This window comes from Diaporthe batatas, assembly GCF_019321695.1.
Source record: "Diaporthe batatas strain CRI 302-4 chromosome Unknown Contig00015, whole genome shotgun sequence".
NCBI classification, from domain to species: Eukaryota; Fungi; Ascomycota; class Sordariomycetes; order Diaporthales; family Diaporthaceae; genus Diaporthe; species Diaporthe batatas.
This window is the reverse complement of record NW_025408562.1, coordinates 41618-59489: the sequence shown is the minus strand read 5'-3', so window position 1 is coordinate 59489 and position 17872 is coordinate 41618. Positions and strand designations below refer to the sequence as shown.

At 35.5% G+C, this 17872-nt stretch overlaps 4 protein-coding genes across 4 annotated transcripts; 1 reads left to right on the top strand and 3 right to left on the bottom strand.

Moving 5' to 3' along the window:
• Positions 1 to 675: 675 nt before the first annotated feature.
• Positions 676 to 2346, bottom strand: KVR01_011433 (endonuclease). The gene is made up of 2 exons (XM_044790387.1): positions 1912 to 2346; positions 676 to 1825 (listed from the first exon to the last, which is right to left on the bottom strand). The coding sequence occupies exons 1-2, from the start codon at positions 2145 to 2147 to the stop codon at positions 982 to 984; spliced, it is 1080 nt and encodes a 359-aa protein (XP_044639808.1). The 5' UTR covers positions 2148 to 2346; the 3' UTR covers positions 676 to 981.
• Positions 2347 to 2390: 44 nt separating this feature from the next.
• KVR01_011264 (uncharacterized protein) lies at positions 2391 to 3657 on the top strand. The gene is made up of 3 exons (XM_044783877.1): positions 2391 to 2577; positions 2657 to 2749; positions 2812 to 3657. The coding sequence occupies exons 1-3, from the start codon at positions 2538 to 2540 to the stop codon at positions 3006 to 3008; spliced, it is 330 nt and encodes a 109-aa protein (XP_044639639.1). The 5' UTR covers positions 2391 to 2537; the 3' UTR covers positions 3009 to 3657.
• A 1375-nt stretch (positions 3658 to 5032) lies between these two features.
• On the bottom strand, positions 5033 to 6382 carry KVR01_011344 (uncharacterized protein). Its single transcript, XM_044791527.1, has 2 exons — positions 6338 to 6382; positions 5033 to 6181 (listed from the first exon to the last, which is right to left on the bottom strand). Exon 2 carries the CDS (start codon positions 6070 to 6072, stop codon positions 5209 to 5211), a length of 864 nt encoding a protein of 287 aa, XP_044639719.1. The 5' UTR covers positions 6073 to 6181; positions 6338 to 6382; the 3' UTR covers positions 5033 to 5208.
• A 9311-nt stretch (positions 6383 to 15693) lies between these two features.
• KVR01_011438 (uncharacterized protein) lies at positions 15694 to 17470 on the bottom strand (the record flags this gene model as incomplete). Its single annotated transcript, XM_044786150.1, has 2 exons — positions 15694 to 16837; positions 16896 to 17470. 2 exons carry the CDS (start codon positions 17468 to 17470, stop codon positions 15694 to 15696), a joined length of 1719 nt encoding a protein of 572 aa, XP_044639813.1.
• Positions 17471 to 17872: the final 402 nt, after the last annotated feature.

Below are 17872 nucleotides of genomic sequence, written 5' to 3'. Positions count from 1 at the left end.
CAGGATTCATTCAATTGGGCGTCTCGGTGTAAAACAGCCAGCCCTGCGGCGATCAATTCCGTGGCTCGAGCAATGGCATAGGGGGCAGATGGGCTGGCTGCTTCGAGATGAGGTGAGGTCAGGGGGCGACCCTGATATCGGCAGGGGCGGGTGACTTACATCGGCCGACCCCCTGCAGCCTCCGCCCAATAGAAAAAGACATGTCGTTGAACGGGTCCGGAGGGCAGGTCCGACCTTCAACGACACGTCCTCGTACACGCCGTACCTGACCACCCCGCCCCCGGAGCCGCATGTCAACTTCATAGCATCTGTTCGGGTTTTGTTCTCCAAAGACTGATATGGCTGCCGTCCCTTTCCACCTTTGATGGTTTGCAATAAACTGTTGATGCGGAACTGCAAGCTCGCCGGCATCACGATCCCACCGACCTCGTTGACATCGTCGACGTCTTAGTCATCGTCCTGGTCATCGTCAACCCTTCCACACTGCGTGATACATTTGGACGAAGTCGTTCCAAGCTTTCTGAAGCTGGTGTTGCCCTCCTCTGGACCTGTAAGGTGCCCTGGACTCTAGGTTCACTTGCTTTCTTGTGCCGGCTTGCTGTCGACTGACGACTATCTCCTTGTATCACTTTCTTCGATCTTCATTACTTCTATGCGGCATCTGCCGCAAGCGGACTTATAGCCATTTTCCATTCACACTCTCTAACCAAGCAACCGCTGAGAGGCAGTCAGTTATGGTGTACAGCTCTGCCATCTTGCCGTCAACCGTTGCCTCCGCATACAAGACGTCGGAGGCAATGCACCTGCAGGAAGTATACCGCAAACAATAATTTGTAGAGACAGGCGTAAAGACCAATTATGATTAAGAAGTGCCAACCTCAAAAGCAACGCAATTAATCCCAGGGTATCATTGTATGCATCTCCAATCGAGCTTCGGGCGGCACATAGAATCCGAAACATGACAAACAGGCCAGGCTTCTCTCAAACCGGAGCATCAGCTTGAGCCTTTGCCTTAGCCTTAGCCTTTCCTTTCGCTTTGGGTTGCGACTTTGCGATAGCACGCCTGTGCCTCTTGAGAATCCTTTCTACTTCCTTCTGGCCCCTCGTCCTCAGTGTCAACTCCCTCATCATGTCACCCCATTTCACCGGACTACTGCACTTGGGGCATGGGCCATCTACTGGCAAAACCGCCCCATCTTGTTCACCATGTTGGTGTAACAGATGCCGGCTCCAGCAGTCCACGTGGCCCATACCCTCGCATTCGGCGTTGGGGCATATCGCGAATAGCCCCTTGCCGTGCTCGAGGTGCTGGAGGCAGACGACACAGTCCCCCTCGCGCTCGAACGTGGTGACGTCCTGGCCCTTGTCGAGGTACGGTGCCAGCGGGGTGTAATCAAGAGGGAGGGCGTGAATGCCCCATGCTGGACCCTCAGGCCCTTCCTCGTCCCCTTCGACCTCCCCATCTCCATTCGAACCGTCAACCAGCCCCCGCCGCTGCCCCGCCTCCTTCCTCTTGGCCTCCGCCTCCAGCACGGCAGCAGGCTTGAAGTCGGTGACGACCTCGAGCGTCGCCCGCAGCGGCTCCACGCCGTCGGACGCGAGATACCTGGCCCAGCGCACGTACACCTCGCGGTCGAACAGGCGCAGGGTCAGCGGCCACCTCGCGAAGCTGGGCACGCGCAGCAGGAGGTGCAGGTTCGACAGGACGGACGAGATGGTGTGCGTGGGCCGCCTGGGCATGCCGTTGCGCTTGCGCTGCGTCGAGACGGAGAGGCGCTCCTCGGGGGAGATGTGCAGCGAGAGGTGTGGGTTGTTGAGGGCCCATCTGTTGGGATCATATCCCGGTCAGCCACTCCGATCGCGGTAGGGAAAAATAAGGGGAGGAAGGATACCGGGCCAGGATGGGCATACTCGAACTTCAGGGCGCCGACCATGCTCGGGAAGCCAGACACCACGCCGACCATCTCCCATGGCCGCAGGCTGTCACGGGACGTCCGCGCTGCGCCGCCCTTTGCCTTGCCGTTGTGCTGGTTCAGGCGTCGTGGGGGGTGTGGCGTGGATCCGATGTAGAGCGAGGCATGGCGGACGGTGCTGCGGAGGATGTAGACCACGTAGAGGGCTGGGATTGGTTTGGACTGCACAGTCATTTTGGGCTCTGTCGCTACATCTTTATCTTTGGGTGATATTGTTGCGCGACGTCGTGCTGTGTATCTGTCACATCAGGCGAAGTCGGGCGGTGCGGCCTTGGTGTTAGTGTTGATGTTGACGCTGCGCCGTAGGTCGTCCGAGTGATGACGTTGGGGAGTCGGCCCGTGCTTGTTAAACCAAGCATGTGGTGGGTGGGTGGGGCTCTGTGGGACGCGACTCTGGAGTCTGCAGCGTCCGGGAGCGAGCGAGTGGAGTCGGTCGCGACAAGAACAGGGGTGGTGCAATATCTCGCCCATCGACGGACTTCGCTTAGAAATCCCGACCTGAGCTTTTACCTCGAAGCAGCTGCATTCCAATAATTTTCCACGATTGAGGCTTCAACAGACACGATGGGAGCCGACCACCCAGCATTCACACTCGCCGGCCTATGTGAGCTAAGCCATTGTTCCCACGCCTCGGCTACACCGGCCTGAGATTACTCTGTACTAACGTTTATGCCGCGCCACAGTGGCCGCCGGCGGCACGATGGGATACGTGAAGGGCGGCTCAAGACCGTCCCTGATTGCTGGTGTTGGACTGGGTGCTTCGTACGGCCTGGCTGGTATGATTGATCCAAGGCCATCTTCTGTCCGTGCCGGCACAGGTATTAACAACTCGCGCCAGGCTACCTGCTCAGGGAGAACAAGGACTATGGCTCAGAGCTGGCGCTTGGAAGCAGTGTCACCCTGCTCGGTGCAGCAACCAGCAGGTGTATCAAGACCAAGTTCAGGGCACCCGTGCCGCTTGGTCTCTTCGCCACAGGCGGACTAGCCACCTGGTACTTTTTCAAGAAGTACAGGGAGTTCAACTACGGCGTTTGAGTATCCCATCTCAGCCCGGCTGGCTGCAATACACTCCTCTCCACCCGCTCTCAGTCATACTGGGCAAGACGTGATTCTAGCTGTAAATCTGCGTCGAAAGCACACAGAGCCACCAACGACCACCTTGTCGGCATCCTGGTGAGGTCACTGGAGTTCGCTGAGAAGCCATGGGACATGTCTCTGGAGGTGTCTTCTGAGTGATGAATAGAAGGTAACTGTCAAAACAGCTGTGTGTGCTAGATGCTATTAGGGCTGGCACAGTCGATGGAAATTCCCACAACGAGTCAAGTCTTGCACAAGTTTATCTTTGTCTACACCAGGGGGTGTTCTCAGGCAAGAATCTGCGTGGAGAGACAGACTTGTCGCACTGCTTGAATGATCCAACCCAAGGCAAACCTAACAGCTACCGTTACCGCCTGGCGAATCAGCCGCGCAGCGCCGTCAACTTTGGACCCCATGCCGTACTGCCGAACTCCTCCAGCGTGCTCTAGTACAGATGGATATTTTCCTTGATGCCGTTCCCAAATTCAACATCTGCCCTGCATACATTACTCACCATGACTGTTGTACAATGTCCGTCGTCGGCCTATCAAACAGCCAGTCCATCTCAAAGTGCTCTCAGCTTTTCAGGGACGCCCGTTATACGGGCTCTCCAGCCCCCTCCCTTAAATATTCAGCCATTTGAGTGCCTAAATTGTTCACACTCCCCGTAAACAAAAAAATTTGAAATTAACTAGAGGCTTGTTTACGTTAAAGGATCTTGAAGTACAGCGGCGCCTATGGTGCTACGAATGTACTCCCATATGCTCCGAGATGTGAGAGTGAATGTCCAAGTAATCGGGCAAAGGTTGCTGTATTTCTGTTTAGTACACAAGATCATATGAAAGAGATCGGATATTCACACCCGCAAAAACGGAGGGTACACCCAAGGAGAACCTCTAGGAGAACCTCCTACAGGACAACCTCTTACAGGATAACCTACTAGGATAACCTCCCAGGATAACCTCCTCTAGGATAACCTTATTTAGCATAATATACTATAGGATAAGACTATAAGATAACTAATTTAGTACTAACCTGAGTACTTTAATCTCTAAGTTGCCTGGTATGGGTGTACCCTCTGTTTTTGCGGGTGTGAATATCTGGTCTCATATGAAAAGTTCGATAGAATCACGAAGTCCAAACCCATTCAAAGTAGTCAGTCTTGGTAGCAGAGCTCTGTCAAATCCGCACGCTGCCCTCCAACGTTGTGACGTTTCCAGGAGATCTTCACGGGTGATAAGCTTATTCAAAAGAAGTAGTGCCCAGGTTTTATGGATTTGGAGAGGCAGACTATTCCAAAGCAATGCCCTCGAAGAATTGGTAGGATATGATACGTTGCTGCTCCGACTCGGCCTACTCCGCGCACCATATTCTACAGCTTGTTCACGAGCCCTACCATCGTAAGAACAGACTTGTGCTGTACTTTTGTACCCTAGGGAGCATTAGTACAGCTAGCCTAGTCTTCATCCCTCTTTAAGGAAAAGGTAGCTGACGCTTATGCATGACCAAGCTGGGGCCAGCAACCAACATGTCAATTCAATCCCCAATTGCACACCAAGGTCTGCATGGCGTTCATGAGCCTCCCTCCCTCCAGCAAGATCCCTCGAGACGGACCGTGATCCCACGGCATCCAAAGTCTTGAAAGGCATCTTTCAGCTGCTCAACCCATACATAGCGCTTCTTGCTCGCCGGCAAAGTACACCTACTTGCCTCGAAACTTTTATTCCCCAGTACCTAGGTACCGGATTCAAAGCAGCAAGAAGCAACTCTTTCACCTGGCCCCGGTAACAACCCTATGGACGCCTCGTTAAGATAATACACAGTTGAGCCTGCACTTCGCGCTCTGCCCACCATGTGATCCACATATAACTCGACCCGCACGCAAATAGTTAATTACGAGCCAGATAATCGAAAACTGCGGTATTGGAGCTTCGTTTCTTAGCTTTCGTCCAGGCGCACAGCCATTTTACGAGGCAATAAAATACTTGAGAGTATCGTTGAGGGTATCTATAGATTTAAATGTAACATAGTAATGAAAAGGCACTGCTGATGCTTGTTGATTTGCCGCCACCGGAGGCTCTTAGACCAAGAGCCTGGTTGTTTAATGTGTTCCTGTTACTAGAACAGCCTTTCAGATCCGAGATTCAGATACCGTTTCTCACCCTTCCATGGCCTTCCTCACAATTTCCCAGTACCGAGCCTCATCCTTCCTCAGGTGTGCGACGTGGGCCGAGTTCTCAAACTTCTCCAACGCAACGGAGAAGCCCTTGCCCTTGGCCTCAGCCGCATGAGCCTCAACATCTCGATAACTAATCAGTGCATCATTGCTACTGTAGATATACACCCGGCGCACCTCGGCCGTGTTGCCAGGGTGATTGTTGTGAGACTGATACCACTCGGCCAACGAGTTGGGGAAAATCCTTAGAGCCATGGCGGCATTCCAGAAAACCACAAAAGCGTAAAGAAACGGCGCAGCAATCAGCCGCTGGAAGAACGAGAGACTGCTGTCGAAAAATGCCACTGCTTGGGAGATGCCGAAGAGGCCCGGGCAGGAATCAAAGATGGTGACGTGTGGGGGAAGATGCTTGTCCTCGTCGGGGCCTGCCGTGGCGGCGTATTGCTCGTACAGGTTCGCAACGCTGGAGGACCCGCCGTTGGAGAACATGTGTATAAGAAGAGGTGGCGAGGCAGACGACGCCGGAAACTGAGTAGCAGCACGAACGACAGAAGCGGCGGGTTTCATGGCGGGGCCGATCTGTGCTGGGCGGAGGATGCAGTCCCCGGTGCTCTTGAGAAGCAGGATCTGAGCAGCAGGGTACAGGGCCTGGTACTTGACGATGTACTTGGCAACGTGAGCGTCTCTGGCGTCCGTCCACCCGGAGACGATGATGAGTCGTGGTTGATGTTCGGCGCTCGTGCTTGGAGCCCCCGACGGCCGATAGAAGGAGACGAGTGGGCCAAGCTTCTCCATGAAGGACAGCGGCTTTGCCGTGGGCGTTGGCGTTGCAGTGGCCGATGACATGATCGTTGCGAATGCTGAAAGGTGCGACGCGAAAGAAGTTCTATGTCTTGCAGAGATCGGTGTTGTTTTGAAGTCACAAAAGTCCAGCTGCCCAGGTGAGTGGGTTGCACTATGCAGAATTCAGTAAGCGCAGTGATCCTACCAACAGACACGTTGGCGTCTCCCGAGGTCAGCCCACAACCAACATCTCAGCCAACAGCTTAGGGAAACTGTCAAAAGGTGGAGTATTGGCTAGGCTTGATGTACGATTTGTCGATCAACTTACGTCCTTGGTGTTCTTTCTGGGCCTCGTTCGTTGTGTTGGTGCTGGGTTTCCTTGTGACTCGGAGTTCTATGTGGTATGCGTTTGTGTACGTAGTTAGTGACCAGTGACTCGGATATTGCTCAAGTTCTCCAGCTCTTCCTGCCAGTGCTTATTATACCGCGGTCCGCCCGCCTGTGATTTTAAAGCAGGTTTTGGATCCTTCTCGTCAGCTGCCCAGACCTTGGAGTCCAACCATAATCCTTTGAGCCCACCAATATCTCACGTTTCTGACCTCTCGTTCCCTTTGTGGCAGCCGAAGAAACGCCCTGGAGACCCCTTAAGCGTTATCCCCAGCTCTCCAATAGTGGCTAGATTCTTCTTCTTTACACAACAGACGAGAAAGAACACCAATAGAACACTGGTTGCTGCAACATCCTTCACCCACCACGCTTTGTTTACAGAATGGGTGCTCCCGTTATCTGTAAGCAGCTTCAGACACATTGATGCCCGATGAAGGAAGGAGTATCTCATCTCCAGCCTGTGCCTCTGGTATCTGATGAGAACTGCCGGCTCCATCCCCCCTGTGATTAGGGACAACTGCCTTCTTGTGCATCTTGTGCTTCCAATGGCTAATCATAACCGCTGTAGTATGTGGCAAGACCGAGGCCATCGGCGAGGGAGTCATCGCGAACCTGAAGCCCGAATTCGATGGTGAGCCCCCGCACAGTATTCAGCCCTAGCATGGAAGTTCGCTGACAGAATCCAAACAACGTATACAGTGATCCAATTCATAATGACACCCGAGAGCGGGAAAACAGAGATTCCCATGATCCTCCAAGGCAAAGCACTGCCATCATCTGGGTCTGAATTAGGTTCTAAGGACTACTCACAAAAGCCAATTGCCGTGATACTTGGCGGAGGGTATGACGATGAGGGTATCAAGGCGATGATGGAGGCATCCAAAAACATCCATCCTATTCCTTGGCTACGACCTGACTTGAGTGTCCCTACACCACCTTTGGGGCCCGAGTATGGAAAGGTCATGGTTGCACGTGTCAAGGAGAAGTTGGCCATGCTGGAGAAGAATGGTCCGATGAACAAGGAAAACGTGATTTGGTATTAAAGTTGTGCTGGCTTCCAAGGGAACTGCCAGTGTAGCCGACGCCAGCAATGCAGTGACATTGTTGGAACGAAGATGTTCCAACAATTCGTTTTCCCCCATGAATTCCACAAAAATCCGGTCGGATCTTTTCAAATGAGAAATCGCGAGAAATAGTATACAATTGGGAGCATTTTCGGCCGCTGGCCTGTCTTGTAATGCGCACACAAGACCGTGAGACGTTCCATGAAGACTTGTGCTTGCAATTCCACTTCCGGTTACAATAGGGATAAGTTGCTGCGGTACTCATCTCGCTGGTATGACCCGTCCTAAAGCGAGGCTGGCCGCTGAGTTCTTCGATGATGTGCATCTTTGTACATTAAAAGCTGACACGCCTGCACAGCCTGATATCTAACAGCCCCAATTGCTGTGCGCTTACACGTTCCTATGATCTAATCTTGTATTCTTCAAGAATATTGTAGTTGACTTGAGGGGCTTCTATCGGCATTGTATGTTTTTAAAAGCTGGGTATTTGAGTATTTACTACCGTGTGAAGGTGCCGTGTATTGGTTCAGACATATATGGAATAATATAAGTGAAACTGTTGGTATGGGTTATTATGTATGCATATGTAAAGAGTGGTTGGTTGTGTTGGATTGTATAGGAGGGAGGAAGCTAGGCCTAAAGGGCTAGCTATAAGTCCCTTATTATAGTCTACTAACTAAGGTTATATAACTCAAACTATTTACTAATTATAATTACCTTTATTTTTATATTAATAGTTTTTTATTAAATAGTTAGGTAATTACTCTAAAAATTTAATTTTTTTTAAGTTCTTTAAATTAAGTTAAACTTAAACCCTTATCTTTTTTTTAATTTATAATAATAGAATAACTCCTTTTATTAAAGTATTATTAAATAAAAGTATATATAAAGTTCTATTACTATTATTAAAAAGGCTTAATTTATATATTTTAATTTTAATTACTATTTTAAAGAGTTAGGTTAAATATATTATTTTATATATATAAATCTTTTAATTTTAATAAAATTATTTATTTTAAATTTTAAATTTAAATATATAAATAACTACTTTTAAATATATATATAGATTTATACTTTTATTATTTATAAAATAATATAAATAAATAAGGATTTAAACTTTTATAAACCTTTATAGACTTTTATAATTTTAACTTTAATATTATAAATTATTTAATAAAATAAAAGTTTAATTATTTATAATTTTTAAAATAAAAGTTTATTATAATATTATTATATAATTATTATATTATTATTATATTATTATTATTAATTATATTATAATATAATATTTTAAATAAATTAATAATATAGATATTATAATTATAAAATCTAATTAAGGATATTTATTATATATAAGCTAGTAATTTAAATATTTATATAATAATAGATAATATATATACTTTTAATCTTATTAATATAAGTTATTAATTTAAATATTAATTATAAAATTTACCTTTAAAAGGAATTTAAAGCTAATTATAAACCTATTATATAGTTTATTAATTATTAAATATAAGTAATTTATAAAATATAAATTTAAATTTTATTAATTTATTTTATTATAGCTTTATATTTTATTTTTATTAATTTTTAATTATTATTCCTATTTTTAATTTATAAGTTTAATTATTTTTAGTATTTTATTTATAAATTTTAATAACTTTTAGTTTTACTAAAATAAATATTTTTATATATTAAATATTATTAATATTTAAAGTTTAGTAAAATTTAATACCTTTTAATTAATATAGTTTTAAATTTAAAGTTATAATTTATTATTAAAGATAAGCTTTTTAATACCTTATTTAATATTACCTTATTATTATATTTATTAGGTTATTTTATTATTAATTTAATAAATTTTATTAATCTTTTTCTTATATAATTAATAAAGTATTATTATATTAATTATTAATTATTTTTTAGTTATTTTAAGTTTAATAAGATACTTATAAAGAGAAAATAAATCTATATAAATAATTATAAGAATTTATAATAATTTTAAGTAGTTTATAACTTTTAAATATAATAAAAGTATAATATTTATATTAAAGTTATTAATTATATTATAGATTTTAAATATTAATATATTTTAAATAATCCTTTTATATTTAATAAAGAATTAATAAATAATATTATTTATTATATTTTAATAAATATTATTTTATTTTATTTTTAATAAAAATATAATTATAAAATTAATTTATAAATTAAAGTTTATATTATTAATAAATAATTTATTTATAAAACTATAAGTTTAACCTTAATAATATCTATTAATATAAATTAAAGTTTATAATTTAGGTTATTAATTTACTATTATAAATATTTATTTAACTTAATATAGTCTTTTAAATAAATTTTATAATTATATTATTATAAAGAGGTTAAATACTACCTTTAGCTAATAAATAAAGGCTAAATATACTTTTAAGTATACTATTTTATATACTTTTATATATAATTTAATATTTTAATATTAATTAGCTTTAATTTAGTGTTTTAATTTTTAATATATATAAATATTATTATTCTTTTAATAATATATAATTTATAAAAGTTAAAAGGAGTATTAAATATTAATATTTATTTTAATTTATATTTAAAAATTTTTAATTTTTATTAAAATTTTATAAACTTAAAAGTATTTAAACTTAAAGTATTATTTATTTATATTATTATAATATTAAAGTTATTTTTTATACTTTAATTTAATAATTAATAGGTATAAATTATATATAAAAATCTTTATATTAAGATCCTTAATATAATATCTTTAATATATAGTAAACTAATAAACTTTAAATTTTATAATATTATAAAAGGTTTAATAATTTTATAATAATACTTAAAGGATATTTATATTAGATTTCCTTTAATAGCTATATTAAAATAATTCTTTTAATTTAAATTAAAATTATAAATATATTTAAGTAATATCTTAAAGTATAACTATTATTTTAAAAAGTAAATTAATATAACTATAAGTATTAATAAAAGTATTAATTAACCCTTATATTATTAGTAATTATATAAAAATACCTTTTTTCCTTATTTTTATACTTTTAAAAATAATTTAAAACTTTTATATAACTTAATATTCTTATCTTTAATTTTATATATAATATAAATATTAAAAATATAAATTCTATTATATTTCTTTTATTATATAGCTTAAAAATAAAAATATTAGTTTTAATTAAGTTTAAAATTTCTAATATATTTAATTTCTTAAAGGGTTATCTAATATATTAATTATACTATTTTATTAAAATTTTAAGGTAAATATATAGTTTTCCTTCTCCTTTTATTATAAAGCTTATTAAAATCTTTATAAAAATATAAAATATTACTTTTAATTTATTTTTAATTTATATAATTATTCTTATTATTATAATTAAAGTAGTAATAATATTATCTAATTTTATATACTTTCTATAAAAATATTTATATATATAATATAGCTTTTAGTTAATATATCCTATTAACCTTTAGTTTACTAATAATTATATTAAAAGATTATTATTTAGAATTTTATTATTATTTATAATATTATAAAATACTCTTAAACTTATATAAATTAAAATATTATTAATCTATTAGAAAGGTTTAATATTATATTATATTTATTAATTATAATTAGTTTATATAAACTTTATTAACCTTCTTTCTCCTTTTAAATATAAATATTACTTTAAAGTAAGATAAATAAAATATTAAATATATTTAGGTTATTTTAAGTATTTAAAGTATTATTTATCTAATATTCTATATTTATAGAATATAGTACTTTTATTACCTTTTAAATAATAATCACTTTTATAAGTATAAAAAATTAGTAATAAATCTTAATTAATTTAAAAGTATACCTTAAATATAAAAGTATAGGTATAAATTTATTAAATTTTATAATATTATTAATAACCTTAAATACTATTTATAAAATAACTTTTATTAAAAATTAAATTAAGTTTTATATAAAGTATCTTAAATATATATTAAAAGAGACTATAATACTATTCTATTTTATTAATTAATTAATAAGTTTTAATAAATATCTATTTATAAGTAATTCCTATTATTTAAATAATACTTTTAAATTTTATTAAAGTAAAGTTAGTTTTAATATTATAAATTAATTAATTTAATAATTTTAAATATATATTAATTTATACTAACTATAAAGCCTTCTATATATCCTTTATAAATAAAAGATAAGAAAATATTTAACTTAAAAAAGTTATTAAATTAATAATATATAAAATAAAGGTATAAAGGAGATATATTATATTAATTATTACTTTATAATTAAAGTTATAATTATTCTATAAATTAAACTTAAACCTTTTAATACTAAATTATAAAGTTAATAATAATAATAAAACTTAAAAATAGTTTTAAAATAAAAGTTTTAATAAAATATTTAATATTAAAAGTAAATATAAAAATAATTAATAAAAATATTTAAATTATTTATAAAGTTATTAAAGCTTAATCTTTATAAAGAATATTTAAGGTTTATTTAATCTAACTTTTACTATAAACTATAAATATCCTTATTTCTATATAATAGAAAATATTTATTCTAATTATTCTTATAAAGTATAAATAACCTTATTTATAATATTTTAAAGAAAGATATATAATATAATTATATCTTATATATAAAGTAAGAAAGAAATAAGTATCTCTATAATATAGAATATTATATTATTAATTAGTATCTTAATAGTTATAGCTTTTATTAATATAAAATAAAGCTTATTATTAAACTTAATTATTATTTTATTCTTATAAAATATATTAAGGATTATAAATAAATTAATTCTTTATAATATAAAAATTAATTATAACTACTAATAGAGAATTTTATAGCTTTAATATTTAGAATAATCCCTAAAAGTATTTATATAAATATCTATTATTAAGTATAAATATTTATAAAGAAAAAGTATTAATATTAAGTTTTTATTAAAAGATAGATTAATAAAGTAAAGAAAGGTTTAATTTATTAAAAATATAATATTTTATAATTAAAATTTATATTTTAAAAATATTATTTATATCTATTATTTTATAAATTAATTAAGGAATTATCTTTTTATTTTCTTTATTATTATTAAGTTATAAACCTTTTATATTAATAATAAATACTATATAATCTAAATTTATAAATTCTTTATTTTATTTACTTAAATATTAAAATATTAATTATAAATATATTATTATTCCTTTAAAATATACTTTATTAACTAATAACCTTTTAGTTATATATAAAGTAATACTTTTAATAAAAATTTCCTTTATTAAATTAATTATTATATTTAAATAAATAGTTATTATAACTACTATTATAATTATTAAATCCATTATAGTTAGAAAATCTATTATTAAAGTTATTTAACTATATATTAAAACTTTTATAAAAGTTATTTTTACTATAAAAGTTATTATATAAGTAATTTAAGTTACTACTATAATTATTATACTTTTATAATAATAATAATTGAAAGAATTAATTCTATTATTATAATTATAATTCTATACTTTATCTATTTAAAAGTATACTACTTTACTAGTTATTAATACTTATATACTTAAATAGAAATATATAAACTAAAATATAACTTTTAACTAACTTAGGTAGCTTATATAGAGCTATAGTGAATTCTAGTATACCTTTAACTACTTATAATATATTATTTTATATAGATTAATCTCCTTAACCTTATATTTAAATATTTAATAATAAATAGAAAGCTTATTAATTAATAGTTATAAAATTTATAATTAATTTTATTAAAGTTTTCTTATTATAATTTAATAAATATAAAATAATTTAATTTATATAATAATTTTAATAGTTTATTTAATTATTAAATTAAATTTTAATTTTAAATAAATAACTTAAAAGGAATTATTAATATTTATATACTATATATAGAATATCTTAACCCTTTCCTTTAATATATAAAAGAATATTAACTTAAATTAAATTAATATAATATTTATATTTATATAAATAATAAAAGATTTTTATTTTATTATTAAATATATTATATAGGTCTTTACTATATAAATCTTTATTCTTATATATCTTATAAAAGTTTTTAATAAGCTAGTTATTAATTTATTTATTTAGTATTTTAAAGAAAGAAAGTATAAAATATTTTTCTAATAATTAAATTCCTTAAAAGGGGAATTAATATTTTATAAGTTCTTTTTAATACCCTATTTTATAATTTTAAAAGGTAGCTAAAGGGGCTTAGTAATAATAAGATTAAAAAAAGGTAGAATAAATAGCTTTATTTTAATACTATCCTTTTTTTTAATATTTAATTTCTTTTAATTAAATAATATAATAAAGTTCTTTATAATACCTTTCCTTAATAAACTATAAAGGATTTTACTTTTATATAAAACTTTATCTACTATTTTAAAGAAAAATAGATAGTTTTAAATTCCTTAAAAACTCCTTAACTATAAGAATCTTAAATAAATATAGATAATATAGCCTACTTTAATTTTTAATAAAGATATACTTAAATTAAAAACTTATTTAAACTCTCTAATTATATCTTTATTTACTATTATAAAATACTCTTTATTTTATCTATTAAAGTTTTTTAAATTTTATAAAATATCTTTATTATTTAACTATATATATACCTTTATATATAAAGGATTTATATATTTAAATATATAATATTTATATTTAATAAAAATAGAACTCTTTATAAGGTAGGATTATATAATTTAATTATTATTTAAGTAATATATATTCTATTTCTAATAGTATTATATAATAGTACTATTTTAGTAATAGACTATATTAGTACTTTATATAGTTTAAAATAAAGAAATAAATAATAATATAAAAGGAAAGATAAATAAAATATAATAAAGTATTTATATATTTAGTAAATTATATATAGTAATTAGGGATATTTAGAATATTAATTAAAGAATTAAGTAGTTATATACTAAGTATTACCTAAAGATTATTATAATATAGTAATTAAGTTAAAAGTAATAAATCTTAAATAAATATTAAGTTTTAATAGACTTATAACTTAAAGGTTATAAATTAAAATAATATTAAAAATAATTTAATTTAACTTTAAAAGCTTTTTTACCTTATATTAAACTAATAAAGATATTTTTAATATAATTATAATTAAAATAAAAGCCTATTTTTAATAGATATTAGAATTAATTTTAATTATATATTAATAATAATAATATTTTTAACTATTAATTTATTTATTTTTAAATAAGAGAGAATTTAATAATAATAGTATTATTAAAGGTATAATAAGTATAGAGAGAGAAAGAGTTAAAAAAGTATAAAAGGAAAAATTATTATTATAATTATATTAATAGAGTATAATTATATTTTACCTAATAATATAAAGGTAGATATAATATATTCTAATCTTTTCTATTATAATAAAGTTTAATAAATAAATAAAAAAGAAAGAATTAAATAAAGTTAAATTTAGCATTTAATATTTACTTATTTATTAAGAACTAGCTAATTAATAAGAGTAACTTATAAACTATATAAGTTATACTTTCTAATTAAAGTATTACTTTAAATATAAATAAAGTTATTAATAAAAGAATTAAATAAATAAATCTTAAATTTTAAAAATATTAATTTATTCTATAAAATACTTATTAAAAGTATAAATAAAGTTTAATAATAAAAAAGTTTATAAATAAATCTTAAATCTTTAGAAATATTTATAGTTCTTTAAAGTATAATAAAATATATAAAGTAATAAAAAAGTTTAAGGATTTTATTAATATATATCTAACTATCTCTTTATTAAATTAATAACTTTATAATAAATAAATATAAGGATTCTATTATATCTAGCTATATTATTATTATTAAAGTATTAATATAGTTATATTATAGTAAGGATTTATAAAGAATCTAGCTACTTTAAAGTAATTAACTATCTCTTTATATCTTACTATCTATAGTTATCTAAGGTAATTACTAATTAGTATTAATATGGGTTATTATGTATGTATATATAAAGAGTAGTTGGTTGTGTTGGATTGTGTAGGAGGGAGGAAGCTAGGCCTGAAGGGCTGGCTGTAAGTCCCTCGCTATAGTCTACTAACTAGGGTTACGTGACCCGAACTATCTACTGGTTGTGATTGCCTCTATTCCCACAGAAACCACACCAGTTACAGCTGCCCTACAAGCTCGATGGAGGCTTCAATGCCCATTTGCACCATTCTCCACCCGGTGTGTACCAGCGCGAGGCGCACCGTTGCTCACAGTTACACTCTGCCCCTTGGTGACATCTAGGCCATTCGCAAACTTATTCTTCTTATCGGAAGTCATCCCATTATGCGTACCATTAAAGCTCAGACCCGCAATACCATCATACCCCTTGATACCAGTCGCCTTCTCCAGGCGCGTGGCAATGTCATCGTCGACCTCGCGGAAGATGGCAATCTGCCGCCTGATGAACTCCTTCTCCCTGCAGGCTTCCATCTTACCGGAGACGTTGGAGATGAAGCGCTCGCGCGCGGGCTCGTCAAACACCTTCTGCCACAGAGCGCGGGGCGCCACAAAGTCCTCGGGCCGGACCTCCGACAGGAAGGCGATTGCCTCGCCCGTGAAGTGGCTGTGCGTCTTGTCGAGGTCGGTCGTGCGCGCTCGGAACTTGATCGGGTCGATAGAGGACAGGTAGTTCGGCCTGGCGCCCTGGTTGAAGAAGGCCATGGCCCCGTCGCGCTGGAAGTTGCCGAACTTGTAGCCCGTCCGGGGGGCGTTGACCGGCAGCTGCTGGTAGTTGACGCCGATGCGGTGGCGGTGTGTGTCGGGGTATGAGAACAGCCTGCTCTGGAGGACGGGGTCTGCGCTGGGCTCGATCCCCGGTGGCATGTGGGCGGGGTTGAACGCGGCTTGTTCGACCTCTGCAAAATAGTTCACTGCGTTCTCGTTGAGCGTGAACTCTCCGATCTTGGTGAGTGGAAACTGCTTCTGCGGCCAGACGTGCGTCAGGTCGAAGACGTTGATCTTTTGCTTCTCCCAGAGCTCCTCGGCTTCCTTAGGCGTCATGGTTTGGATCTCGACGGACCACTTGGGGAAGTCGCCGTTTGAAATGGCTTCGTAGAGATCTTTCTGGCTGTGGTCTGGGGATTTGGAGGCTGAATCCTCTTGCGTGATGAACTTGATTCCCTGCTGGGACTTGAAGTGGATCTGGCAGTATACCCATTGTCCGTCCTTCGGGACGAGTTTGACTGTATGTCCAAGGTATCCGTGCATGAAGCGATAGCCATCAGGAATACCGCGGTCGCCCATGAGAATCATTACCTGATGGATGGACTCCGGGTTGTTGCATAGGTAATCCCTGTGGCCTTTCATGTTAGCCATGTATATAATGCAAAGGAATGGGGAGAAACACATACCAAAACATGGTCGAGTCGTCCGCATGGGTAAGGTGAGTCGATGGATCCCGCTTCTGCGTGTGGATAAAGTGTGGGAACTTTGCCGGGTCTCGCAGGAAGAAGGCCGGCGTGTTGTTCGCAACAACATCCCAGTTTCCATCTTCGGTCCGGAACTTGACAGAAAAGCCTCTAGGATCGCGGGCGCAGTCATGAGAGCCAGACTCTCCACCGACGGTCGAGAAGCGCACCGTGATTGGGCATTTCTTTCCCTTCTCAGAGAAGATGTCGGCTGCAGTCATCCCTGGAATAGGGTTGGTGCACTCGAAGAATCCATGTGCACCACTGCCCTTTGCGTGGACGACCCTCTCGGGGATCCTCTCACGGTCAAAATGGGAGAGCAGGTCGATGAGATGGAAGTCCTGCAGCAACAGGGGGCCGTTCTCACCGACTCGCTGAGCCTCGTAAGGATGAGGCATCGGGGCCCCGTTGGAAGTGGCATAAAGGGCGTCTTTGGAAGCCACCCCACGGTCCTTCTCGTATGCAGAGAACTGGGTGGCGACGTGGCCAGCGAAGCTGGTATCTGCTGATGGTGCCATGTTGAGTGTTTGCTTGGCTGTTTCGATTGGCTGTGCAATGATCTTTTGCACTGTATCCATTTATGTTGAATTTAGATTGACGCCGTCAAATCGAGAACTTAGAAAAGCATGTTTAAGTCTGGTCATAATGGACCGAACTTATACTCCATCATGTCCTCAGTCTCCAATTTGCCATCAGCCCCAGCCAGTCAAAATACTGCACTTCTCCATGACCACAAGCACAAAAAGCGATTTTGTCGGACGAGCTTCATGACGTCTAAGAGTCTATGACGAGTTTCGACTCGCAGTTGACACAACCCAGAGTGCAATCCAACCCAGGAACGCATCGAGATCGCCTTGCGAAGTCAGTTGGCTGTGTCACAACCCGCGGAGCAAACACTCCGCACGCTGTCCAAAGTCGAC

Bases quoted from the DNA above. Each gene is read 5' to 3' on its own strand.
- KVR01_011433 (XM_044790387.1), bottom strand. From the start codon at position 2,147: ATGACTGTGCAGTCCAAACCAATCCCAGCCCTCTACGTGGTCTACATC. The intron at 1,826-1,911 runs GTATGCCCATCC...TGATCCCAACAG, and splicing joins GTCGGCGCCCTGAAGTTCGA to ATGGGCCCTCAACAACCCAC.
- KVR01_011344 (XM_044791527.1), bottom strand. From the start codon at position 6,072: ATGTCATCGGCCACTGCAACGCCAACGCCCACGGCAAAGCCGCTGTCC.
- KVR01_011264 (XM_044783877.1), top strand. From the start codon at position 2,538: ATGGGAGCCGACCACCCAGCATTCACACTCGCCGGCCTAT. The intron at 2,578-2,656 runs GTGAGCTAAGCC...GCCGCGCCACAG, and splicing joins ATTCACACTCGCCGGCCTAT to TGGCCGCCGGCGGCACGATG. The intron at 2,750-2,811 runs GTATGATTGATC...AACTCGCGCCAG, and splicing joins TGCTTCGTACGGCCTGGCTG to GCTACCTGCTCAGGGAGAAC.